General features: G+C 39.1%; 1 protein-coding gene across 1 annotated transcript; it reads right to left on the bottom strand.

Moving 5' to 3' along the window:
• Nucleotides 1-601: 601 nt before the first annotated feature.
• Nucleotides 602-26,042, bottom strand: LOC139815481 (uncharacterized). The gene is made up of 4 exons (XM_071782418.1): nt 23,206-26,042; nt 7,034-7,267; nt 3,447-3,512; nt 602-1,010 (listed from the first exon to the last, which is right to left on the bottom strand). The coding sequence occupies exons 1-4, from the start codon at nt 24,868-24,870 to the stop codon at nt 837-839; spliced, it is 2,139 nt and encodes a 712-aa protein (XP_071638519.1). The 5' UTR covers nt 24,871-26,042; the 3' UTR covers nt 602-836.
• Nucleotides 26,043-27,684: the final 1,642 nt, after the last annotated feature.

The following is a 27,684-nucleotide window of genomic DNA, read 5'->3' as shown; positions in this document are numbered from 1 at the left end:
TTATTTGTTTTATATGCTTTTAGAAAGAATTCATTGTCTCACATGTATTTCTTCTGATAAAGTGAAACTAACAAGTGAAGATTGTACGGAAAGAACGATGTATGTGAGAGTATATTAAACTTTAAAGGTTTGATCGCTTGTATTGTTAGTTCCACTATTGTCATTAATTTCTATATACGTGTGAGGAAATAAGCATTCTAAGAAAAGTCAGGCAGCGATCCTTTTTTATTATTAAAAGACGTTTCCTTTAATGCTATATTTAACAATGTCAAATGCGAAGGAAACAACAGCGCGGCAGCTGTGTTTTGTGCCTTTTTAATTAGATCATGGACAAAGTGAAAGTACGTTCGTTATTCTAGATCAGTCGGTCTACTCTAGTTACCATGACAATCGTTGGGATGCTCGTTGCAGGACGACTAATCCTGCGACTTTGTTGAAATTACCCTGCATGCGAACAAACGACGCAAAATAAATGGTGGGGAATTGTAGTATAAACTTTATTTCCAGAGAAATGAGCACATACGAGGAGGAACTTTTATAGGAAAATTCGGAGGCAACTCTTTCGGATTTAAGGATGAGGGTTTCAGTGAGATACACAAAATTACAAAACTTTACACAAAGTTTTATTAACCGATATCTTACAACATGCGACAGCGCGGCTACGCGATTAGTTAGTGTCTGTATGCGTTTCGTGTATGTCCTTTGCTTAAAGCATAGCATAAAATATACTCTTCGTAGCACCTTAAATAGAGATATAAGTTAGTAGACGGTCGTTAAGATTAAGAGAAATGATTTGAGCAGATGTACGTGGATTCCCCCCCTCGCGGAATCCTCCTTCAGCAATGCGGGCAACGTATCATACCGAAAATGTCACACTTGGCGCACTTTAAGGCGACGAATTCCACGGTGAACTCGTTACGATGTACGGATCTCTTGCTGCCGTGACAGATGGGACATAGCAGCCGCTGGAATCCGCCGCAGTAGGTACAAACGGCGCATGCATCCTTGCACTGAAACGCAAACGTTGAATTAAGCGCATTATAAAACTAATGATAACTAATTGTTCGTTGCAGCAGTTAGCACAGATTTTAGCGCAGTGGCTTCTAGAGAAGCACCACACGCCGGGAAATTTTTCACTGGCGTATTAGAGTAGTGTATCATACGTCTATTCGTCTGTTTGTGCTCGTATGAAAAATAAATCAGCAAATAGCGACCGTGATTTGATTCATTGAATTGGAAGCAACCGTATCTTCCTTTACCGCATGCTTGCAAATTACGTTGACTTTTGCTAATATATAAATCCGATTATATAAAATGGAAGTGACCTGAGCTTGTGGTAAAATAGATTAAAAGTATCCTTAACTAATTTTAAGTTTATCTTCGCTGTGGCGAAGAGAACTTTATTCCCGAGAAATTTAAATTCAAATCATAGTTGTCATAAAGTTACTTCTATTGTGAACTATAATTCCAGACAAATATTACTCGGCGTATATAATATTAAAAAACAAGGCAAATATTTTGTAGAGCATTATTTTTTATTAGATGAGTTTTTGGTTTCTTTTATCTTTCTTTAAAGTCTTCTATGAAGTATATATTAAATTTACATATTGAACTTGAAAACACTGATATGGTCTCATAATATAAATTTTAGCAATAAATTGGATAAAGTGACAACGATGTTTGGACAGACCTTCCATCGAACCTTATTTGACGTTACGAAACTAGTTTTCACTTTCACTTTTACTTATTACTAACGAGTCTAATACCTGAAATGTAAATCGACTTTATAGAGTACGTAACGAGTTTGGAATAATGACTACCTCATGGGTGAATATCAAACTTGTATCTAAATATCCACTAAGCGCGGTGCATTTGAGACTGACATATATATATAGAAAAAAAAAGAAACTAATTTGTGCTATATAAATTGATTAACGTATCATTAATCCTTTCACTTGCTTATAATATGTATTAATATAAATTTAGTTTCAAAATTAAGAAATTGTATTGTATTGTTAATACTTTGCGTTTTTAAAAATATTTTATTTTGTCAACTTTCGATACATATACACCCTAATTTGAATCTTTTATGATCTTATTGCTATACATTATACACAAAATTATATTGTATTAAAAAATTAATTTATATTAATAAAATTAAATAAATTATGTAAATAAAATTATTACATATGGATATGAATCGAAGAGTGTATACGTGCAAGATATATGATTGGTATGCGACACAGAAATAACAATGGCCGCATAGATGTAAACGACCTTTAGTTGCAGCAAGGTAAACCTGAATTGCACGACAAAATTTATGATCACGATGGAAAAAGAGGTGGGCGGTTAGACGGAAAGAGAAAGAACGAGAGAGAGAGAGAGAGAGAGAGAGAGAGAGAGAGAGAGAGAGAGAAAGAGAGAAGCACGTATTTCAGATTATGAGAGAAACCCCCCCCTAATTGGACCCCAAGCTATCGATCAAGCCTACTTAGAACTTGATCCGTTCACTCGTTATCGAGATCTCAACATCTCGGGTACTCGCAACCCGTCGCGTCGCGTAAAAGAGTCACGGTCGGTCTCGCTCCGCGTGTACTTGGCGCGAGACACTACCGTGTCTCTTGATACAAGTGAAAGGACCGTACAACCTTGCGTTCACAACTACTTGTCTTGTTTGTACGTTTCATCACAGTCCGCTGTTCTCCCTGTCTACCTTAGATAGCTGATTCTGCGTGGAAATAACCGCGTCGCAGGCGTATTACGCGACCATGCGAATCATTCAAATCCCGATGATAGTTCTACGCGTAAAAAATCCCGGGTAGAAAGAATATCGAATCTTTTTCGTTCCCGTTCTGAATATCAGTTATTTTTATTACTTACTTGGAAGCTTCGAATTGAAAATACATAAGCTAAAAATATTGTCTTGTTACATAAAGTTGTTTCATAAACTTATGGAATGCTATTTTTTCCAATGATGATGTAATTAATTCAAGTCTTAATTGTTACGAAGGTATATAATTAGACTTCGATAATATTACGTACATTTGACGTCAGAAACTAAGAATTCAATGAGTAATTTAAATTTAAAATGTAGGCGGAAGTTATGTACAACATTTCTACGCTTCGAACGGTTTTAAGCCGATACGCCAAGTTTACGAAACATTACGCAAGTTTATTAACTATAATGCGCGTTACGGCTTCTAGTTATTAAAATTAGTGTAATTTCTTATGCAGTCGTGCGGATTTGAAATTGTCACAACGTATAAGAAGAATGCACTTGGCATGTTGAGAGCAATGTTAATCGATAAACTCCGACGAGAGATTATTAATTCCACGCTTTCGCCGGGCGAATTTAACACAACCGTGTTAAAGTACACCTCGGGGGCAAAGAGGATATTACGGATATGCGCTAGGATTTTCTATCGTGCTCGACAAAATCAGCTTACCTGGTAAGGTTCCAGTATGCGGCGCAGTTCTCCCGACTCGTTAAGTCGTTCGACGGTGTCGACACCCTGTAACGAGAAAAACAAAAAATTGTGAAACGCAGGCATTTAATAGCACGACATTTAAACTGAGTTCGAGTTGTTCGACGCTTTCTTTCCGCCTCGTTCATTTCGTCTGTCGCTAACACTAACGACTACGCCATAAACAGAAATTCTCGCCGGTATGTCGCATATGCGCGTACGTCAAAAGTTCTCTGTCGAACAGAGACGGAAATCGCGGTGCGTGTTTCGAGGAAGACGCGGCGATGTAACATTCTTGGTCTGTCGTCGAGGAATGCGGCAGAATAGCGAAAGAATTTTATTGTGAATTTTATTCCCTTCCCCCGGTGTTCCTCGCGTATGTAATACGGCTATGCGCAGCCACGCGGTAATGGCCGTATCATACATTTTCATGCCGCTGTTAATGAGGCTTTTAATGAAGGCACGCGATAACTTTACAAGTTTACAAGTTTGACGCGCCGCTGATTTATTCAAGGAGGAAATTTCGCTCTTTCGTCCCGAAAGATTATCTTTCCAACCATTGAACATCCTGGGAGTCAGTTAATTGTATCACGACACACGTATTTTAGCGAATAATTTACAATTAGGTATAGAATGTGTGTATTACGCGTTTGTAAATATACGAGTGAGTGAAACGATGCGACATTTCAAAGATGCTTGTCAGTGCGCATCTTGTAATCTCGTGTCTGATGTAACGTAATAGGGAGTTTTATTGCGATTGTACTCCTTTCACTACGTGCCGTGTAAACTGTCAAAAGATGTCGTACGAAGATGTGGGCAAGAGTGAGAAAGCGAGATAATTTTACAAATTGATGGCAAATGGACGACGACAGGAACATTTCGAAGGATGTTTCGTTGATTTTCGGCACCGATCGGTTATTTCGTACGAGATAATTGCATGACGCGGTCGGATTGGAATGCAGTTCGGGTAGCTTTACGTCTATACATACACTTGTGTGCTAGACACCAGCAACCGTAAGACGGTGTAACGCAGGCAATCGCACCTCGCGTTCTCTCCGGCGGCCTTGGATCAAATAGCTTGACATTTCACTTACGCATATATCTGTTCTCTCAACTATCGGTTGCTAGAAGTAACTCTTGAGAAACGGATACCACGGACGGAGGTGGAGAGAGAGAGAGAGAGAAAAAATCAAATAACAGCATGATCGTGTGTGTGTGACTCTTAAAGCTAAAAGCATGCTGTTTATCCAATATTTTTTTATTATAGAAGGACTGATATTATAATAAGTTAATAAGTTTTCGAGGAGAATTCCTGAAGGAGAAAACTCTGATACAAGTACTTAACATTTTCATATACCTATTTAATTAAAAAAACAGACATATCTCTAATTATTATCTCTAATTAAGAAAATTATTTAAATAAAATAATCAAGAATATTGTGTACGTCAAATAGATAAATTTTTATTTGCAAAAGCTCTCTGTTTAATTCTTTATTAACAAAGATATTGCGAGCGACCCAACTGGCCAAATTTTATTGATTTAAAACGCTACGTTTCGACCGTGGATCCGGTCCTTTTCAAGCGCTCTCTCACAAATATATTCGTCAGGCATAATTCTTTAATTGAATAATTTACAGTTTCAAGTTTTTGTTATAAAAACTCCTTTTACACGCTGTACAAAATTTTATTTCAACATATCCTAAAACCACACTCGAGATATGAGCAATTGACATTTTTATCGTGTATATTCATAATTTGATCGAAATATATCGCTGTGACTTCATCACCTCGGAAAAAGTACGCGAATATAGCTGAAGCTCATGATTACGAAGATCTTTACCGCATCGCAATAAAAGCGACATGCTCTTTTATGGAGGTATATAAAGGCATCTTACGTCGCACATGATACAAACTTGTATTACCTCCATCGTGAATGAGAGCAATTACGAACTATATACAATGGGAACACATATGCTCGCGGTCGTTCCCAAGTGCTGTAATATTTAAGTGACCGCTGCAGTAATGATTATTTGTTGTAGCTAATTCCCTAAATAGCTTATTCTCGATTAAGTAATCTCTCAATTGTTACTCCAGTATCTAATTAGACGAATAATCATTACAAATTATAATCTAGTTATGTGAATCATATTTCTTTTCAAAATAAATATTTATTAAAATCAGCAGAATATATCGGCGGTTAATACATAAAAAATTACGAAAACTTGTATTTTTTGACGAAGAACCGATGCATTATACAAGGAATTCGATATTTTGTACGTTAAATAACTTCTTGTTGTCATCTCTAACTTTTCTATTTTATTTTCTTCCATGTTTCAATAACAATTCTACTGGAGATGCAACGTAAGAAGATCTGTGTAACACGACACTCTAGAACACCTGAGAATTGTATGCTGAAACAGAATACTTTGCTATCTTCGCTATCGCATCTTGTCATTGTATATATGCGAGAGTATAGTTCCGAAGATTATGATAGAATTTCTTTAAAATAAAATATTTCTCATTTACTTCTCTTCGTTCAGTCATTCTTCGTATTATTCGTATGGTATAGCCAACCGTTGGATTTTATGCTTCGTTTTTTTATTAATTAAGTACGGAAATAATAATTTCTATTATATGACAAATTTAAATGTACTGTTCCCGTTATTGACTCATTTATTCGCATTATGCCCGCAGAACAGATGCAATTTAAAATTAAATTTTCGTTCGTACATTTATCGAATTTTCGCTCGACAGTTATCTTTGACATTTCACGTCATTCATCTCCCGACTTTCTCGATGTCGAATATCCCGAGTTGCATAATGCGTCATCGGCCTTGTACAAATTCTTCATAAAACGTAAGAGGATGGATTCGAAAGGATCATAGAGTATACGAATGCTAGTATGCGCAATATAACTTTTCTTATTAGAAGTTATTTTACCTGTGAAAGGGCTGAGAGACAGCGAGATCGATACTGCCGCTAAGAAGAAAATAACTTAGTTGACGAATGTCAAACGCAGATGACGGAACGTTCAACGCAACGCCAGCTGCTCACGTTTTATTATGTAATCTTTTGTATAAAGCGTTTACGTCCCGAATATTTAATTTTAAAATATAATTACAAAACACAATTTTCGATCTAAATCATACATCTTATTAGTGAAAATACTGCAGTAAATGATCAATTAATGCTGATATAATGCGCATTAATGTTCCAATTATGATTTTGTAAATGTAAATATAAGTATTTTTAAATCATAACGTTTTCAAAGCTACGACTCATAGCTTCATGCAATGGATTTATTAAATTATTTGCCCAACTTTCGATAACATCTTTCCATATTTAATTCCTATACCTCAATTAACACTTCTAAATCGAAATCAAGTTCTATCTTCATTTCCGGTTTGATTGAATTGTTTAAATTATGTCTGTTAATTATTTCTAATCAAATATCTTTATTAAAGCATATATTTTTTTTCGAATACTTCTTCAATTTTTCTTTATACTAATACTTTCCTTCCATTACTCGCAACTTTTTCAATAATTTTGAGTTAAAAATGCATACATACCCCAATATATTGTCCATCGACGAAGAGCTGTGGCAATGTTACGAATTCTGAATCGGTTCGTTCCTTTAGTTCGCTCTGTAATTCTGTGTCGCGGAATAAATCTGCTTCGTCGTACTTGACCATGTTCGTCCACAACATTTGCTTCATCTTCATACAATTGGTAAAGGTTTCTCTAACAATGCCCAGCGATGTTGTGTAAAGCACCACTTTGCCCTTTTCTCTTTCCACGTAAGCCTGAAATGGGACGTGGTACGTTGTCAAAGAGGTTGTAATAAGATTCCAAACAATTCTTATTGTTAGATTAAACCAAATATTAAAATTCTATCCCAGATTGAGATCTTTACGATAGTAAGATGATTACTTCTATTACCTCACACTATGACATATTTCAGTATATGATTTATTAATATACAATGTACATATATTTTTCGTCGACATACATATAATAGCTATAAAATGTGAGTCATAAAACAATCAAATATTGTTATCCCATCAATTTCCGGAAGACAACTGAGCTTCTCTGTTACAAATAGGTAATATCGCTCATCTTAACGATATTGTGTACGAGTTTCATATCCTGTTGACACTTTTATACGTACTAATAAGCGAGATACTTCCTATTAAAAGCGCTATCCGCCAATGGTTAATGACTTCTCGAACTCATTCCCTGAACTCATTCCCTCATTGCTTCATTTTCAATAAATGCTATCGTATTTTGCAGATAGCAGTAACTTTAGTTACTAACCTATAATTTTAAATGTTGACTCGTACGATGATATCATAAGCGACAGAATGATAATAACATTGATGAATTAATAAAGTTCCGAAACTAATGACAAACGCGAGACGTTTAACCTTTCCCTTTATCGGCGATCGATTCTTGAATAAGCACGGGGTGACAATTTTTGTACGGAATAAAGAGACTTCTCTCTTTATGGTTCGGCGATTCAATCACAAGTCGCTCGAACTTCGATTCTTGTTCAACAATGCATGCATTCATTGGCTGTTTCTTTACAATCGATTTCATTGGCACGTGCACAACTATATTGGACTATGTGCATCAGTATGCTTGTACGGTTTACAAGAAAAGTTGCCATCTGTATTATTTATTATTGTACTATTTTTTTAATATTTATGACAGCACAAAATGTAATATCGTCGAGTTAGTTATATTTGCAATAAAAAATGTAATACTATGCGTATTAGAATTTCACTCATATAAAAACCGCAATGATTAAGTTAAATCTTCATTCACGTAAAAAAAAATGTCACGTTCAAAATGACATAACGTATAAGTTTTTGTATATCAGAGACGGCTGCAATCTTCGCAATAATCTAGCTGCCTTTTGAATTGCCTACTTTCTTGTGCGCGCGCGTGTGTATAATACCTAATATACTTTTCCAACTAAATTATGTAATGTCGTTTAGGTAGTCCTCTCGAGATAGATGAAGATGGAGAAGGAGATAGCGGTAAATGGCAGGCGAGATAGAGAAAGGAAGGGAAAATGATTATGTTAAATTAGCTTTCACCGCGCAAAAGTGGCGAGGTAATTCAGTGTCGCGCATAATGCCGACAACAATTCTTCATCTACAAAGCACTTTACCTAATTGCCATTTTTGGTATTTGCACTCACAATGCACGATTAGTAAAGTCATGCAAATATGAAAATATTCACGTCATTTAGTATTATCAAATATTATATAGAATAATCGATGCATTTTAATATCACGTGTTGTTTATGATTTTGACTATAACTTGTACGAGTATATAAAATAAATTATATCGTATATCTATATATAAAAATAATTGTCTATCTTCATTAATGTTATTGTTCTCGCAAAAATTGCAAACTGCCATTTATTGCGGGTATAAAAGCGTACAACAAATAAAATGTCCTCGTGCTGTTAGAAGAATATTTGTTATCACGTCACAAAAGTCCTTTTGCAGCGCGATTAAAACCTTTTACATTTATTTATTGGAAATCTCACTTTTATATATGTGACTGAAATGTCATTACAATTTTCCAAACTGTTTTTACAGTGAGATAGCTTTATGTGAAAACATCAATACGGTTGTGAATTTACCGAATTGCAGTAGTTCGTAACGTTCGCTGCGATATGAAGGAGAGTTTAAACACGCAATGATTAGTGGCGCCAACTGACTGGCATTTATTGGCGCCAGAAACCGACTGGCACACAAGTGTTTACACAGAGAGCTTTCCAGCAAGCGACACAAGTGTCGTTTTGTCTTTGTTACTCATTGCCAAAAAAGAAAGATAGAACGACGTTTCTGTCGACTTGTGTCGCTTGCTGGAAAGCTCCCACAGTGATGCTATTGGTGTATAATATGGAAAATATTTAACATTTATTAATTAAATGACATAGTAAATGACAGCAAGTATATATCCTCAAATTTTGAGGTTTTATGCTTTGGCCAATAAACCGCCAGTAAACGCCACATTACTAGCGCCAGTTTGTATCAAGTGTTTACACTTGCATTTTTACTGGCGCTAGTCGATTGGCGCCACTAATCATTGCGTGTGAAAAATTTTCGCTGCGATATGACCATTCCATGCGCGCATATGCGGAGCGATCGCGTCCGATCAGCATTATAGATCACCACGTGCTTGCCCGACACGACTGCTAATGAACGTACTTCAACGGGGAAACCAGACTCGTCATACCAGGTGCATGATCAGCACCATAAAAGCACATTATCATTGTGGAGGTATGCACGGCTAAGATCTCGGCTAACCATTACTAATTTTTTGCTAACCTACTTGTTCCTACCCGTTCGATACCCGTTACCCTGTACGCAAATGACACGTATAGTAATTGCCTTCGATCATAATTGTATATCATCTTAAAAAAGGCAGAGCCAATACAGCCACGTACACGCGAGCCAGATGGCCTAACAAAGTGCCGTGCTTCACATCATAAGCTATAAACTACTGGGAAGCAAACTTTTTGCGCATGTGTGTGCATGTGTGTGTGCGGGTGCGCGCGCGCGCGGATTCTCGTACATTCCGAATATTAAATTAAAGCTATAATTAGAACTTATCACCGCTCAGAAAGAAATAAATTATGTACATATAATGAATCATAAAATCACAAATATATGTACATATATCAGTAACTCCTCATCTATTAGAATTAATGCCGTTTTACAAAGCAAAATGTTAAGTGGACGATGTGACGTGCGTATTGCATTGGTAATTGCCGTGCACGTACAACTCGAATCCCTATTGAATGCTTTTCAAAAAGTGAAGGCACGAATTGTAGTGACCTTGACTCAACATGTCCTTTCTCTGATGGCTATCAATGTCGCAGTACTGGATTTCATTTCCACACGTGAAAAAATTTGATAAGGTCATCTATTTTCGTGCTCTGTTCAGAAGTGTAGAAGATTGTATTATTTATCCTCCTTTTGGCTTAAATCACAAAGTACAAATATAAAGTATTGCTACATCTTAATTATATTTTTGTCTACTAGTAATTATGATCTTATCTTGTTATAAAGATGATTGGTCGTCAGTCACGGGCGTTTTAACGTTTTGACATTTTTCAGTCTACATGTGAAGTTTGAAGAAAGCACAGCTTTCCTTACATGACCTACGAGAAAGGGACGCTTGCAAGAAAATAATTTATCCATCATAGTCTCCATCATGGTTTCTTGTAGGACGTGTGAAGCCGGCGCGGATCATACGACGTGAATAACTTTTTGCACGTCGCGATGATCCCACACAACATTATTCGCGCTCCGTGATTCTTACGATCCAATAGAGATCTCTTCGGACAGTGCGGCATAACATAAAAGGCATGTTCCTGGCTTGCAAAATTGCATTGTATGGTATATTAGAATAGAATGTATATGAAAACGAAAGTTGTTAAAACTATTAATGCTACCATCAATCATTTCTATAATTGGATTGTCTAGAACATTTGTGCCGCATCTTGAGAAGTTGTTTGCCGAACTTAAAAAAGTAAGTATATGAAATCGTCGAATAATTAAAGATAGCATGAGTTTATGCAACAAAACGTGCATAAATATAAAAAAATATATATATTTATATGTAACATTGCTTTTGTACGTTATTAAAAAATTGTTACTTCAATTTTTTAATGACATACAATATCTGTTAACAAATAAATTCTTTTGCAAAAATAAGTACACTTTCTCCTTTAATTTATTAAACTCTTTCTACTTTCCCTCTTATAATTTTACCTTAGTTTTTTTCTTATATTAATCTTGATACGTATCTTTTTTTAACATCTTTGATCACTGATCGGATGTAAATTAATCAACCCTTTTCATAATCTATAACTCTCAGAGTTCTCTTTCTGCTTTATCAAGTAATTAATCTCTACAGAGGAGAAATGTATATAGCTTTCATTTTTATTTTAGCTTTAAAACTGATTCAAACTGTATCAATCATGTACATGTTTCTCATATAATTAATTAAACGTCAATATACTGTAAAATATAATGCAAGCGTATAACTATAATATACGTGTAGCACGGGTAATTTAATGAGTCTGAATTTCATGGCGATATAATACAACGGCAGCGCCGGCAGCTCGGTACGCGTACTCAAATACAAGATAATTTCACGAGTGTTTAATGAAAGTTGCACCTGGCTGTTACATACGAAACGACGGTACGCTTTGAACTAGCGATTAATTGAGGTAGAATAACTCTAGCTGGTAATGCAGACAAATCGAGGCGCCAAAGAGACGATTTCTCCGTAACTGGGATAATGTTAAGAGAGAACAGGTCGCCCACTGACCGGAATTTAGTGTGTTAACACTTTGCTGGCAGAACGCGTAAAACTGCGCTTTAGGGCATAACGTAAGTTAATTATTATTTGTATCTGTTAATATGTAAAACCTCTTCTTTATATAATGTTTCAAAAGTTTGAAATTACGACAAAAGACAAGTTTACGTACTTTATAAGTTTAAAATATAAAAATTTACATAAATATAAAAGTTTATATACTTTAAAATATAAAATTTAAAGTATAAAAGTTTACATACTTTAAAATATAAAATGTAAAATATAAAAGTTTACATACTTTAAAATACAAAAATTATATTAGCTTTATGAAAGCGTTTTTATTTGCGCGCGCAATTGGATCTTCCCGCTGTTGGCCGAAGTATCAGACCCCGTCTGCGAGGTGTGTTAAGATTTTTTCCCGATAAATGCAGACCGGATAATAAACTCTGCTCGTTAACGCGTGGCAACCTGCATCACGGACTAGAAATACGCATTATGAGGGGTGGTTAAACGAGCGTGAAATTAAGTTAACGAAGTCTCACGGCGGCGTCAAAATACTGATATAAATATGCGATACGAGACGTTTATTTTTCCCCATCTATTTAACATCCTCAGCTGTTTAACGTAAACATTTTCAGGTAATTGTCAGGCGTATTTTATGTCGGCGAATTCAAGCCGATCATCTAATCCGTATACTTATTACCTGTCATATCAATGCGGCTCAGCACCAGTGACATAAATGACGACAATGAGCGGCTAACGATTGCGGCGCAATCATTAGCCGGTTTAGTACCGATTCAATTCCTAGAGTGGGAAGCGTAATCGCGTAATGGAAGTCCGCTGCATGTATACTCAGCTATTTCTATAATAATGATCTCTAAGTGCGCGATACGACTTTCACGGCACACTCGTACGAGAATGAGATTCGAGCTCTCGAAGAGAAAGGGATATAACGGAAAGGGATACAAAACTAGTATGTAGAGTGTGCGCTTCATCGATAGGCAACGGAGACGCGGTGCGATCTCCTCAAGTTCTCACGTGCGGTCGCGCGATTGCACAAGACGATTGGCATGCTCGCGGAGACATCGCGATCAGTAATAACGCAACGTTCGAGTATTGACCACACGTTCGAGGCAAATGTGTAAAAAGGAGAAAGCGCTCGTGCACCTGCACCGCCTAAGCGTATCGCCGCCGGGTATCTGAGGTATATGATCCTGTCGGCGAAAGACAAACACTTTCACGCGTGTGCTTAACGCGCACATAATTGTGTGTCACGCTTGAAACGTACGACTTTAGGCCACGTTCTATCTTGGGTGTCTCGTACTTTTTCCTTCCACTTTGATTACGTAATAGCGAGCCTCGCGAGCGGATGGCACGGATAATAAAAGTTACGCGGCTCCGATCGCGGCAGAATGTATGTAACGGCGCACGTGACTCCGCGTCGGATAAAGAAAGAAATTTTTATCGTTCTTCGCGTTCGGTAGGTATTATTACGTCAACGCGATTTTAGCCCCGTTCTCCCCGCTTCGCATGACACAAGCACCGAAGAAAGAACGGCCTCCCTCGTCGCACGTGTGTGTGTGTGTGTGTGTGTGTGCACTTGGAAGCTGTGCGCGGCGATTCTGCATCTGCGTCGCCGCGCGCGGTGATGTCAGACGAGATCTGACCTTTGTCGGGATAATCGATGCAAATGCGCCGCCGTCCGATGAATGCATTCCGCCAAGTGCCTCTCTCATTAAAGTCTACACGAGCGTGATGTGATTTCACGTGCATTTCCCGCCGAAGCCCGCGGGACGTGCGATCGATGGATCTCTCGCTCAAGAACACATCCGATCAGAAATGCCGCTCCTGTCGCACCGCGGATCACATGCGCGATATTGGCAGGCAATTGGCCATTTCTACGCTTCTCGCAGGCTTGACCTACCTCATACCTCATATGTAACGAAATGTCAATCGCGAATTCATACGCGAGGTTACGTGCGGTTTTGTGCGAGAGTATTATACCGTCACATGTTCCGGTCGATCAATAAATCGAGTAATTGTGGTCGCGAACTGGCCCACAGAGTCGTGAGTTGCGAGAGGCTCGATAAAATTAGCGGATTATCCCGAAAATGTAAATCGTGCGAAGCATTACGCTGATATCAGCTGGTATAAGTATCGCCGCTCGCGTTTCTCGTCTCGTCATTTGAAATTAAAAATCGAGCAATTATACAAACGAAAGTAAACACGCCGTAGACAATCGCACGTGACGAAGAATTTCATTCGAAACAAGCGCTTCAGCTCGTTTAAATACCTATAAAATAGTATACACTGTGAGAATCTGCCATGCTTTTTCCATCTTACTGAAAAGAATTCCCTTTCTTTTTAATTCTTTCTTGTTTGTATTTTTTCGCACAGTATTTATACCTTCTTTTTAATTTATGTTAAATTTGTTACTTTCAAACGAAAAGTCATATTCTGCAGAGAATAAAGTTAACAGCTCTTTTGCAAGTATGATGAAAAGTTTCTTATATTTGATTCCCCTCACTTCCGAGCCACGTAATCTATTACATTTTATATTTTAAGTCACATCGAAATATAGAACAGAGTTAGCTATATAATTCCTTTTGATCTCTTAATTGACATTCGCGAATGCAAATTGGAACACGACAAGTCTAGTTGAAGTTTGATTTCCTTGAAATTGAAACTGAAAGCTTTCACTGCCTGTTACATGCTCAATGTAGAAATACTTGTAATCTCCGTATTAATTTCCGAATCAATTTCCTATTCGCGCACTTCTTACATAATTTTATTATTGAAATCTTATTAATTAACTTGTAGTTTAATAACAAGTGAATTCTACTCAAACAATTATAGAACGAGCTTTATGAAAAATATTGTAATTTTTAAACAATCGTGTAATAATTTTTATATAAAGAATTAAATTAATAATACAATAATATGCAATAAAATAATATATTAATCTTAAAAGCCGTTCTTCAATTATTCATGAAGAAACTAAGATTTCTCGAGACACGGTTAAAAACAAATGTACCGTCAAAATACACAGAAAAAAAGAAGTGTTAAATTAAGACTTATATTCTTATAAGCAAGAATCTATAATCTTGAAATGAGATATAAATTGCGTTAAACGAAAAAAATTTGTTTGAATGAAGGTATTTATATAGTTCAATGAAGAAAAAAAGTTAAAATTCTTATAAGAAGATTATAGATTTTTGCTCAAGAATGTAAGTCTTGATTTAACACACTTCTTTTTTTTTGTGTAATATATTCAACTATATATCTACGTATAAGGAATCTTCTCCCATTTCCTGTTTTTCAATTACTCACTATGGAAACGAGATTCTTCAGTTAGTACGTGCTTCTATTTTGAGATACATAGCTTAATTATGCGTCATCAAACAAAGCGCGTCATTGTGATGAGAAGTCAGCTTTTTACGATTTTCATCTTCGATAATAGAATTGCATTACGATTGTATATCGAGAGGCGATAATCGTTTCGCAAGCGTTGGTGGGTGCCGCACGTCCATCAGAACGAGGTGTGAATCCGAAGAAGAAAGTGCACTTTCATAAGTACGGTCAATTATTTATGCATGATTGCAACCGCGCGTCCGCCGCAGAAATGTCAACGATCTCATGACTAGAAAGGAGCGTCATATTACCGTGTCGACATTCTCATCGTGAGTACCGCCGCGGTAAGTATAGCGCCGATGTTGCGGAAAGCATTTAAGTGATAATCCAAAACAGCATTCCCGCAGATCTTTTCTGACACTGGGACATTGAATTGCGAGGCAGCCCACACACAGAAATAGCTATTTTCCGGAGTGCTTCCTTGACAAAAGACTAGCTATTTATATTGCACCTGAATATATATTCAGGCAGAAATTACACATGGATTTATACACGCGCGCGTGACTTAATTAATTAAATGCGGAATCCGTGTATACATTCGCGCTGCGGTTCGGGAATTATTCCTTGGAAATATATGGAAAATGGATTGCGGCTCCGGGCTCGCACATTTCATGCAAAGGTTAAAAATGCGGGATTAGAAATTTTCTAAGCCAGAGATACGGGGCACGTTCTTTTTTTTCACGATTTAACATACCGTGCATTACCCAGTGCATTATTTCTCACATATGCCATCTCCTGGCAAGAGGAAAATAATGTGTAACTTCGGAATATTAATGTATATTGGGTCAAGGTGACATAAATTGCGGGAAAATATGACATGTTTACGTCCATCTAGAGTGTACTGAATGTGAGTGGCATATGCGATTCCAATTTTACAATTTTACAATTTTTGGAATATTATGGTATCCGTGAAAGATTTGATAAAACCGGTTTCGATCAAACGGAGATTCTCCAAATTTTAGGTTACTGCTCGTGTCACGCGTCCGAGCACGCTATATGCAAATGCACACTTGTGCTCTTTCATCATTTGATAACGGTGCATCGGCTACAAATTATAAGGCATCGAGTAACGTTCGTGAACGTTCGAGTAACGTTGATGAAGAACATTTTACTGTATATTGTTACTGTTCTTCGCTGGACGAAAACACGCGAGGCAAATCATCCAAAGTAGTTCGAGTCATATGGTTGATGAGAATAGAGTACTGCTCTAGATTACTCTTAGGTAGAAATTGTTGTTATCTTTAAAGATTGCGAGAAAAAAAGACGTCGTTTTGAACTGGACTTGATTACGATTATGGTTGTGGTTATTGTTCCGACTCACTGTGAGTGAGTTTTGTGTGTGCCTCTTTTTTATTTAATCTCAAAGATAGAGATCACATATTATATGAAAAAGAAAAAAACGCAGCAATATTAATAGTTATATAAGCGCAGCTATATTACGTATATTGTGTAAATTCTATTTATTTTTATAAACTCCTAATCTGTGAAATAATTTATTGATATATACATATGAACATGAAATACTTCCTATTATTTAACAACAATAGCTAATTATATCATCAATAACTTTTTTACATGATATGCTACCTCAAAATTATTATTAATGATCTTAACAGATATTATGTTACAAGTTAATTCAAAATATGAAACTATTACAAGATTATTTGTATATACGTACGTTGCAAGTATTTGCTTGTATAATAACCCTGCACTCGTAAATTCAATATCCGCATTATCTTGTTCACATAAAATTTCATGACAATAGCGTAGATCCTATTATTAGTTAATTGAAAAACAAGATGCTAAGTAAAGGACACGCTCACGCCGCACGGTTTCGAATTTCTCGATAAACGTACTGGTCGAGGAAAGAGCTTTTGTAAAAAGTTCAAACATACGTGGGAGGCGAGCAGGGCAGCAGGAGCGTATAAATGGAATACGGGACAACACATGGATGATGAAAAAACTGCGAAAAAATACAAGAGAAGATGCTTAAATGAATCCAAGAGAAGGCTGAAACTACTCATTGCTGTTGCCGTTGTCGCCGCGGTGGCCTCTTTGACCCGCTTTCTCTTTTCCCACCCGATTTGTCTCGTGGACATGCCTAGCGCGTTTTCTTCAACCGGGAAATTCATGAAGCCGACCTCCCGCCATCTGCTACCGGCAAATCCATCTCTCTCTTGAATACGTGGAATAGCAGGCAGCCTCGTAAAAGCGGAAATCGGTAGATGAAGTAGGTCGTGCGTCTTGAAGCCGTCCGGTGTCGTCGGCATCGCTTCATTAGCAAGGCTAATGCGAGATATATTAGTAATTCAGGTGTACTTACATAAGTCATTTTACGTATTAGGTCGTTGGAGAACTTTCCGGATGATAGAAATGCGAAAGTATATTTACATAAAGAAAGATTGTGCAGACGCGTGATTTTCGAAAGACTGTTATCGTTTAGCGGGATGCGACCCGAACATTTCATTGGCAGCACACGAGACGGAATCTATTAATTGATTAATTTAATTTCGCGAAGCGTATCAATTATATATTTGATCGACGTATATTGCGCGGCAGAAATCAATTCGCGTAATGGGAGAAGCAGCCCCGACGATGAAGCCCAGTGCGGTTATCGGGAGACAGATAAAGCCCAATCAATATGATCATGATTTCGCGGGGATAATTTTCGTAATGAGAAAGAAAGAAAGTTGGCCCGCGGAGGCAGATGACGAAGTAGGTCGTACTTGTGCCGCGCGTTTATCATCGATCATTTCACCTTCTTCATACACAGTCGGTCGCTAAGATACCGAACTGGGTTGCGTGCATACACGTGTGAATCAGCTTCATGAAAATTTATAGTAATGCTAAACGAGAGTAATGCTTAACTTGCGAACAGCATGCGTAGACACGTGCGTCGATACCGCGCGCATAAAGCACGAAGCAATGAAGCTATATAGGTTTGATCGGAGAGCAAGATACGTCGAGATTTCAAACGTGGCGATGTGTAATATCGGAGTTTGACGGAAACGTTTGTTAACTATGTTATAAAAACAAAATAATAATTTCGAGAACAATTCGCAATGCATTCTTTCATTTTACGAATTACTGTTAATTTATTACTGTGTTCCACTTTCATGAGAAAGTATATTGTATTTTCCGAGAAATTCCGGCAAGCTATATTATCGGTTGAATGCGTCCAATATGCTTTTATACGTTATTACGTGTAACAAAACTGGTAATTATGTAACTAGTTACGCACTGATAAAATATGTAGGCGAGTAAGAGAAAGATAATGACTAGTTTTTTTTCTAGAAGAAGAAAGTTTTGTTTCTTGTTAAAGTTAGCTAATAAATATGAGATACGTTAGCCGATTTCAATATACACAATTACGTTTTATCAAAATTCATAAACTTCCTTCTTTTGTACCCGGTCTAATGCCTAAATTGCCAATTTAATTGCCATCATAAGTTCCATTGAATTCCGCGCGAAAATAATACTCCCAGATTTAACTTAATTATTTCGCTGCGCTATCAGTTAAGGTTTTATGAAGATTCTTTAATTAAATACGCCGGCAGTAAAACCAGCTACTCTCCATAATACGGAGTTTTAAGCGAAGCGTATATATCTCCACTCACTAAACAGATTATCTGGCCGTTAAATGTATAACGTTTTAATTATATACTGTTCCATAATATATAATCATTCGTTGAAATGACATGCAATTAATGCGCAAGGTGTGTACATTTCTATATGCAATTATGATATCGACTTGGCAAAAGATTATTTTCTTCATACTAGGTATTAATTATAGATAATAAATATATAATATACCGCGGCAATAAAACCTATATCGCTTGATATGAGAGCAAGATATTTAAAGTTGTTTTGGGATCAAAAGTAAAATAAATTATAAGTGCAGATATATGGATTTTTTAACGAAAATATATATGCAATTATTTTCATTTGTTTACTTAAAATGATTTAAATGAAGCGCATTTCTTCGATTTATTGAGGAATTCTGATTAAAATCGTTTCACGAATTTCAGCCAACATGACGAGACAAGTATTACGTATATTTCGTTCTATAAGAAATGGCTGTAGCATCAGTTTCAGATACGGCCGGGTTATGTCAGACATTTTACTGTACTAGAAACTGCTTTGAACTGTTAATTATACGGAAGTAGAGCTGTCATTTCTTATTGCACATTGTTTCCTTTTGAAACTAGCTAAATAGCCTAATAATAATCAAGAGTCACAGCATTTATCGTGAAAGCGTAATCGAAATTCGCAAGATTTCAAGATCGCCACCCTATGATGTAAACAACGACGAAGTCGTTCTCAGACTCGGAAGTAATTTCGCATGATATTCCGACATTTGCAATTCCGACTGTTTGTCCCAACCGCAAGAATTCTATTATGCAGAGAAAGCGTTAAGCAATAGAAGAAAATTGTCGCAGAGCGAATATCTGCTATAAACATGCTTGCCATAAATGATGTTGCATTTTCGTAAAAATGATTGTTGATATCATGTGTATATAAAATATATATTTTTGGAAAAATATTTCTTGTATGAAAGAGAATAATCAAATTACGTAAAAATACATTAACTTTGAATAATATAGTATTCGAATAATAATCTAATATAACGAAATATATAATATAACACATTTATCAAAGATATTTATAAAAACAATCGAATTAATAATTAATTAGTGATCTTCTAATAAAACTGTATTAAAAACGTCAATTATGTTTAAAGCTCTACACACATACAGAAAAAAAGAAGTGTGTACATATATCAAATTGTTTCTGTTATATCAATTAAGATGTCTCTATCAAAATCAATAGTAGCAGAAAATAAAAAAATGTTAGGATGTCTTTATGTGATACTATACAGGCAAGATGTATCGAGTATCGTGAAGAATCTGCGTGCCTTCGTGTGCAATGAGGAAGCGAGCAACGACGAATGTAGGGCACGCTCTGCACGGTGGTTTACCCGGAGCGATGTTTATGATTTCAGGCCGAAGTCTTGGTACACCTACTTAATTTCTTTTTTTTTTATGTGAAATCAAGTTTCTTACACTGGTCAGTGGCGCGGTCTGCGAAATCACGCATAACATTTCGATGTCGTAAATTGCGGTTACCTGACTGCCGCCGCGGTTGATATATCGATCACATAAAAAAAATCTATTGGCATACAGCGGCTTTCCATAGTGATCAATCAAATCGTTATCCGAGCTTGAAGCGAACATTCCGAAAGTGCAAGTGTTACTTTCGGTCACTAATTTCAGAGAATGCGCTACGCTACATAAAGCGCACCAACCACCACCCCGCAACTGGCTATATTTTCCTTATTCACAAAATTCAATTTTTCATTCATTCATTGTTGGTTTTAAATATCGATTTATATGAACAATTTATACATTTTCAATAAATTACACAGAAAAAAAAGAAGCGTTAAATCAAGACTTATATTCTTGTATAAGCAAGAATTTATAATCTTCTTATAAGAATTTCAACTTTTTATTTCAACTTTTTTTTTTCATTAAACTATATAAATACCTTCAAACAAGTTTTCTTCGCGTTTAATATCTTCGAAATTTATATCTTATTTTAAGATTATAGATTCTTGCTTATATACAAAAATATAAGTAAATAATTGATTTAACACTTCTGTTTTTTCTGTATAGAAATAAGTGAAAATATTTTTTTATTGGATACATTAAAAGATAGCGTTTGACATAAGATATTCCCAGAAAATTGATTTAACATTGCTAGACGGATTTTTCTGGCAGAGTGCCCGGAGTTAGCTGGCTAGTAGTTATCACGACGTGCGATATAGAACGCAGCTCATTAAAATGTCATCATTTGCGTCGCGAGGGTCGATTTTCATGGAGAACGGAGAGATAATCGCACGTTCGCGGTGGACTGCACGTGAAAAGTGCAATCGAGGCGTGGAAGTCTCAAAGGCGGAGATTCAGCCGCGAGGAAGTGCGGTATTACTTCTCAGCCGTTGCCAGCGCATTTGCGTGCAAGCCGAGGTACCCTCGGTCTCTGTAATTTCGCGAAATAGGCCGCGCGGCCGCGCACACACGAGCGAGAGCGGAGCTGGATGGCATAGCGCGGGTGCGTGATAACAAAGAGGAATACAAGCAAGACTAGGAAGAGGCAAGACGTACATGGGGGACGTTACACGGGCTTGTGTTTCGCGGCCGAGGTTTCTCAGTACGTTGCGTACGTCGCGTTTCTCGGTACGTTGCCGTAATATCGTTTTATCGAATCTACCGTTACGTCGATCCGTTCCGCATCGATGGTATGAGCATCGCGTACGCACGACGCTCGCATAGCAACACCGGAAACTTCGCGATAAAGATGCACTAATGTATATATATATATATATATTATGCCGCTTGCCATAAATCCATTTCGCGAGATCTTAATAGGGATCTCTCGTTATAGGAACTGAGAGGAATTTAATGTGAAATGCATCGAATAACCGGTAGACAGCAAATAAGCTCATACACGCCACAGGTATCGGTATAAGCCGATTATCGCCGACGAATAAACGTGTTCAGAAACAAGACGATAGTAAATATTTGTCAAAGGACATTGCGGGGAGATTATCATTCACTGCACGATCTTCTGTGCTGCCTGCGAGCCCCGTCGAGGAACCTGTCTATTGACGTCGCCTTTATTTATTTTATGACAGAGGTATGAAAGCTAGGAGGAGAGTTCCTATAGGGTGACTTCAGATTGGTCATAAAATCTCAACGCACTGCCATGCGAAAAAGACGGAAATAAATCACTTAATTTTTCTTTTCTTTTCTCGCTTCAACAACAAGTCTCGCTTCAACAACAGCTTTACAAACATTCATTATGCAAATGTTGCCGATTCCACCTCATTTACAGGTGGAATAAGACATTTATCTGTACAGTTATAGAACAACAATTTTTTTAAAATGTCAATAATTATACGTCAATATATCAATCATACGTCTCGTAATCGATCATTATCAAGAATTACTTGCTTCTTTACGAAGACGGTTTACTACGTCCTACACAAGACGCGCGATGCGTGGAATGTGCGAATTCGAACGCGCGATATAGTTACCAATTCATGCCATCTGATTCAAAGTGGCGAACGATGGAGGACGTTACGGCTATCTAACTGTAAATCTAACGCTTCGCGCCGACCTGTAGACCATGCGAATCAAGTGCATCCAGCTTGATGCACACGGATTTAAGCGCTCAACCCGACCGATGCGGGGCTTGCGCCCGTCTCGCAGCTCGATACCGATTCCGACTCGTCAATACGCACCTCAGGTACTTGCCAGCGCCTGATTTGCATAACAAGTCGACTCATCGTTTACGGGGCTCAGCTCTACTGCCGTGTCGATTGGTCGATATTTTAAGTGCGCGGAGCCGCAAACGCGCGGAGAGGAATGTTACACAGCCCATAAATAAAACATTATTATTTGCTAGTTACCTTCTTATACGGATAGGTCTAACGTGCATGTATATTCACTGACACGCACATTATTAATACAGTATAACATTTTCTAAATTAATTCCCATCGACAGCCTTCATTGGAAATTTACGCACTGTTCCTTTAATCTCTATACATTTATACATGTATACGTTTGAAAACGGATATTACTCTGTAAATTGATTATACTCTTTAGATTTAAATAATTTAGCTCTTTACTGGAGTATACCCGGAAATAAATCGTGTTTTCTCCTTTTGCCGCTCTGTATATGCGTGAAAACTCGCAAATACGCAGTAAACTAATTTCCACTCTTTGAAGTTAAATTATTAATTTAGCTTTTTGTTGAATGGATATTCTGGGATATTCCTAAAATAGGTCACGTTCCGTTTTTTTTTACCATGTTCCGTGCATATGTGAGAACTTACGAATATAAAATTAAGCCGCTAACTAATTCGCGCTCTGTGAAATTAAATCTCGAGAGTATCGGAAGCTAAATTATTCTGTCCTGATTCAAACCTTGGAGGTAGGCGACTGCAGGAATGTTGCGATGCCCGCTCGTACTCTGTTCTTCACACCGCGCACGGTCCCTTTGGCACTTCGTATGGCTTCCTTCTCGTGGATTTTGTAACCGGCGAAACACTCGTCGTTCTCGGCCACCCCGTGTTCGCCGTTCGAGTTCTTATTATTATCGCGCAGCTCGTTCACGTGGAAATTGTAGTACCTGTCGTCCTCGTACAGATATTTGTGACCGGTCGACCGATTCCGAGCGGCATTGACGACCTCCTGCTCTATCCTCTCCTGTTCCCGTTGCTTCCTCTCCTCGTATGTGCACGCTTTAATTACCGGCGACTGGCCGTTCTGCTCGATCGCGGGATCGGGACTCCTCACCCGCGGCGTCGACGAGGCTTTCGACAGGGACGACGTTCCGGATGGCGACGGCGAGACGCTGGCCGACGACACCGGCGAGCGTGGCGCGCAACCGAGTTCCGTTATCGAGACCTGATGATGAACGCCGCTCGGTTCCTCGATCGCTTCATTAACGCCGTTCGCCGTTAGCGTGATTCGACCTAATTTCTCAACTACGCCTACCGTTTCCTCAACGTCCTTCGACGTTTCGTGCATTCGATATTCGCTCGCGTCGCCGTTCACCTCGGCACCGTTCAACGAGTCGCAGCTGATGTTGCTCTCATTGTCGTCGCTGTCGACTTCGGCGCCGCTGCTGGTCAGGCTACCAGTCCGGTTGTGCGTGCTGTTGGACAGTATCACCGTGCTGGAGTTCTTCTTCTTTGGCAGTGGCGGCGGCGTTCCGTCGAGATCGCTGCAAGTGCCGCTGTCCAAAGTGTCGCTGGGCGAGCATTGTCCGCTTGACATCACCATGCTGCTCAACGGGCTCTGATGATAAGAGTTGTAGTAGAAACAGGCGCTCGAACGGCCGCCACCGAGGGTGGAGGAGTTCAGGGTTTCCGCGGTACCGCGATGCACCATGTCTCTGTTGTCGCTCCTGTCGTTGTCCTCCTGGCCACGCTTGTCGCTGACGTTGCTGTCGTTGCTGTTGTTGTTGTTGTTGTTGTTGCGCTCCTGATTGTCGGAATCGGTCGGCGGATCGCCGCTGAAGACACTGATCCTCACACAGCCCTCACCGACACCGGCACTCGCGCAGCGTCGCTCGTTCACCAAGTTTGTCGCACTCACCACCACCGCACCGTCCGAACGTTCGCGCGCGGTACTGTTTTCGATCTCGCGATTCCGGTCGTTCTCGTCCAGGGTCAACCGTACCGTCGATATCACCCTACTGTTCTTGTCGCCATCCGGATTGATCTTGATCTTGACTATGTGCGCGGCCTGCTGCTGATGATGCGCGGGATGCTGCGATTGCTGCCACCGTTGTTGCTGCCGCGACTCGACGACGTTGCTCCGCTCCTCGCAGCCGCCGTTCGCCGATTGCACTTCCGGGATTCTTCTCCCGCAGGTTGTCACGGAATCGGCGGTAGGAGCGCTAACTCCGACAAATACCGTTGCTCCGGGCCCGGTGGCGAAAGGCGGCGTGACGGAAGGGGAAACGGTCCGGATTGACACAGTCTGCCGTGCGGCCTGGCTCGCATCCCGAACCTGTGTCTTCGCAGGTAGTGGCGGCGGCACGGTCATCGTGACGGTCTCATCCATACGTGCATACAAAGTCATCGGTGGCTCACTCGATAGGCTTCACCTTGACGGTGGAATTTGGAAAGTCAAGGATTAAGTTGAAGCCCCTCTCTTCACGGGTTTCTCTTTCTCTTTCCTTTCGCGGCCTCCTCCTCATTACGAGGTCGAATCGTATTAATGATAACGCTTATACTGTTCTCTCGAGGGTACGATAAATTTACACGTTATTGATCCAATAGTCGTTAAAGAACTTTAATCGCGCGGATGGGACCTGCTTCCCGAAATGGCCGCGTGCGTTTTAAACGGTGCATCTATCGTGAGTTACAGTGATATTAATTCACCATCAAACGCAACGTAGACCGTTCGTCCTGAAACAACTGGCAATTCGGTACAATATAACACTCGATCAAAGTCGAGTGCCGTTGGAACGGACCGCGCTTTTCATCGACATGTTCGCGAGCACGTTCGCTCACTCGTGCTCATAGGGTATACATTGAAGCATTGAACTAATATTATTTCTTCGATATTGCCAATTTAAACAGTTAACTAGAAAAATTAATATATACCTTTAACCGACTCTCTTCGAATCGCAGACTTCACATGGCGTAATTAAATCATATAGAATTAATTTAGCAAATTTTAATTGGTGCTACTACGTGTCGGTGAGGTTTCCACGATTTTCAGGCTTTCGGCAAAATTAAAATGATTTTTTATTCGATCGCAGTAGATCACGTTGCACTGCAATTACTACGCAAAAAAATATATATTTTATTCGTTAATTAATTGCTGAGATTCACAACTATGACTGCGCGTAACTCCGTGCACAGGCAAGCACCGATCACTCCGCAAAATTGGCCAAATTCCATCAATCGACTGTGACTCGTCGATCGCGTTCTCGGTCCATCGCGCGCAAGGACGATCGAGACGGGAGAGCCTGACGAATTGCGCCGCGCGCCGCTCGAATCAGGTCGATCGGCCGAGCAACATGAGGCCCCGCGGCTCCGTTCGTCGAGAAAACGTTAGCACCTTGCGCACACCTGTGGCCATGCGAGATCGCCGGACTACCTGCCGCGCGCGTGAAAGAGAGAGAGAGACCGATGGAACGTACGGGACTGGCACACGCAAAAAGAGAAAGAGAAAATCGTCCGTGAGATGAAGAGGAGAGGGAGACCGGATCGCGACCGGGACCGTGAAGAAGAAGATATTAGCACCACTTACAGACCGCATATGTGTATCAAGAGCGGCGCATAGTAAAACTCGATTGCACTCGACTCCAAACGTTAAAGCCGATGACGAGCGACAACGATCAACGACGGGCGATCGTTCACAGCACGGAACGTCAGTAACTGTACTGAGTGCCGCTGACACTCACTCATGCAGTTTCGCGGTCCGGGTGGGGACTGAAGTCGGGCCCCGGGATCATGGGCACAGCGAAAGCCGGGGAGTGGGAAAACCGTCTACGAAGGTGTGCGGAGCCGGTAAGGAAGGGGAGGGGGAGAGAAAGGCGAGAACCGTGGAAGGACGAGAACCTCGAGAACGGGTTCTCGTCGAGTCGGCCCGTAGTCGCCAGACAGGTACCTGCCTGGAGTGCCTGGTCTAAGTGGTGGTCGTGGCGTCCTCTACCGAGCCACCCGCCGGATCGATCATCCGGTTCCTTATTTTAAATACCTGACTCTTTACCGTTCACCGCCTTTCACGTGGAAACAAGCCGTTTCGCGGCGCGTAGGTGTGCGTGCGCGCACGATCGTCGGTGTGCACCTGCCGAAATTTCACCGCCGTCACCCGCCGATGTTGCAGAAATGCGCCTCCTCTCCTCTCCCGGCGTCTTCGCCGGACCGTTTTCGCCGTAACCCGCGCACGCCTGTACCCTGTAGTGAATGGCCGTGTGAATGGAAAGTGCGGCCCGCCGTCCACGCTTAAATATCTACCAAACATCTCTTCACGGATAATCGATAATTTAACAATGTTGCAATATTCATTGTGCGTAGACACCGATGGTAAATCGGCGATGGTTGTGAATTAAAAAAATATTGAAAGCTTGGTTGATTTTACGATAACATTTAATGTTGCCGACTACTTGAACTGTAGCCAATAGTCCTCTCATTTCTTTATCATTTAGCATAAATGCGTCTTGTTGGTCTAATATTTTATCTTCTAGGAATTTCCGTTGTACATATCGCACCCCGAGAGGAACTACTATCACAACTCAAAAACAAAATTTTGATTTTGAATTAAACCCATACAAAGTATGTCTAAGGTGTTCCCCATATGCTATAATAGTGCAAAATTCTATATATGTGCAAAATTCGGGAGTAGAAGTGTCGTTATTCTTTTTAACCAATTAAGTTACGATCGCTGGATGAATAGTGTCATAAGTGAATTAACAAGTAAATCACAGCAGTCTTCAAAAAATTGAATTGTTTCTCTCTCTCCTGAAAATTGAAAATTTTTGAGTTGCGACAGTATTGTTCTCGGGGTGCGATATGTAAAATTTTTTACATCTGTATAGATTTATACATATATCTATATAACGCAGGTAAGTTTTAATAGATGCTTTGAGAGAAGTTAGAGAAAATTATTTCCATGACACGGAGGTAGCTAAAGAAAGTTAAGAAAATCGCACGCAAATTAAGGACATCTCAGAACGTCATATCATTTGGTGATAATAACGGTGCATTCTGCCTACTCATTAGATCATGCTCGTCACGCACTAAAACTGATCACATTGTGCAATGATTAGACATCGGATTTTTTATATGCAGATTAGTGGAAAGAAGCAATTAATAACTAAGATTATGTTATTTATAATATCCAACCATCTTTATACTGCAACATATGTTAGGTATAAATATG

The sequence above is a fragment of the Temnothorax longispinosus genome, chromosome 6 (assembly GCF_030848805.1).
Source record: "Temnothorax longispinosus isolate EJ_2023e chromosome 6, Tlon_JGU_v1, whole genome shotgun sequence".
Lineage (NCBI taxonomy): Eukaryota > Metazoa > Arthropoda > Insecta > Hymenoptera > Formicidae > Temnothorax > Temnothorax longispinosus.
Note: the sequence above shows the minus strand (reverse complement) of the source record. Positions and strands in the feature narration are given on the sequence as shown.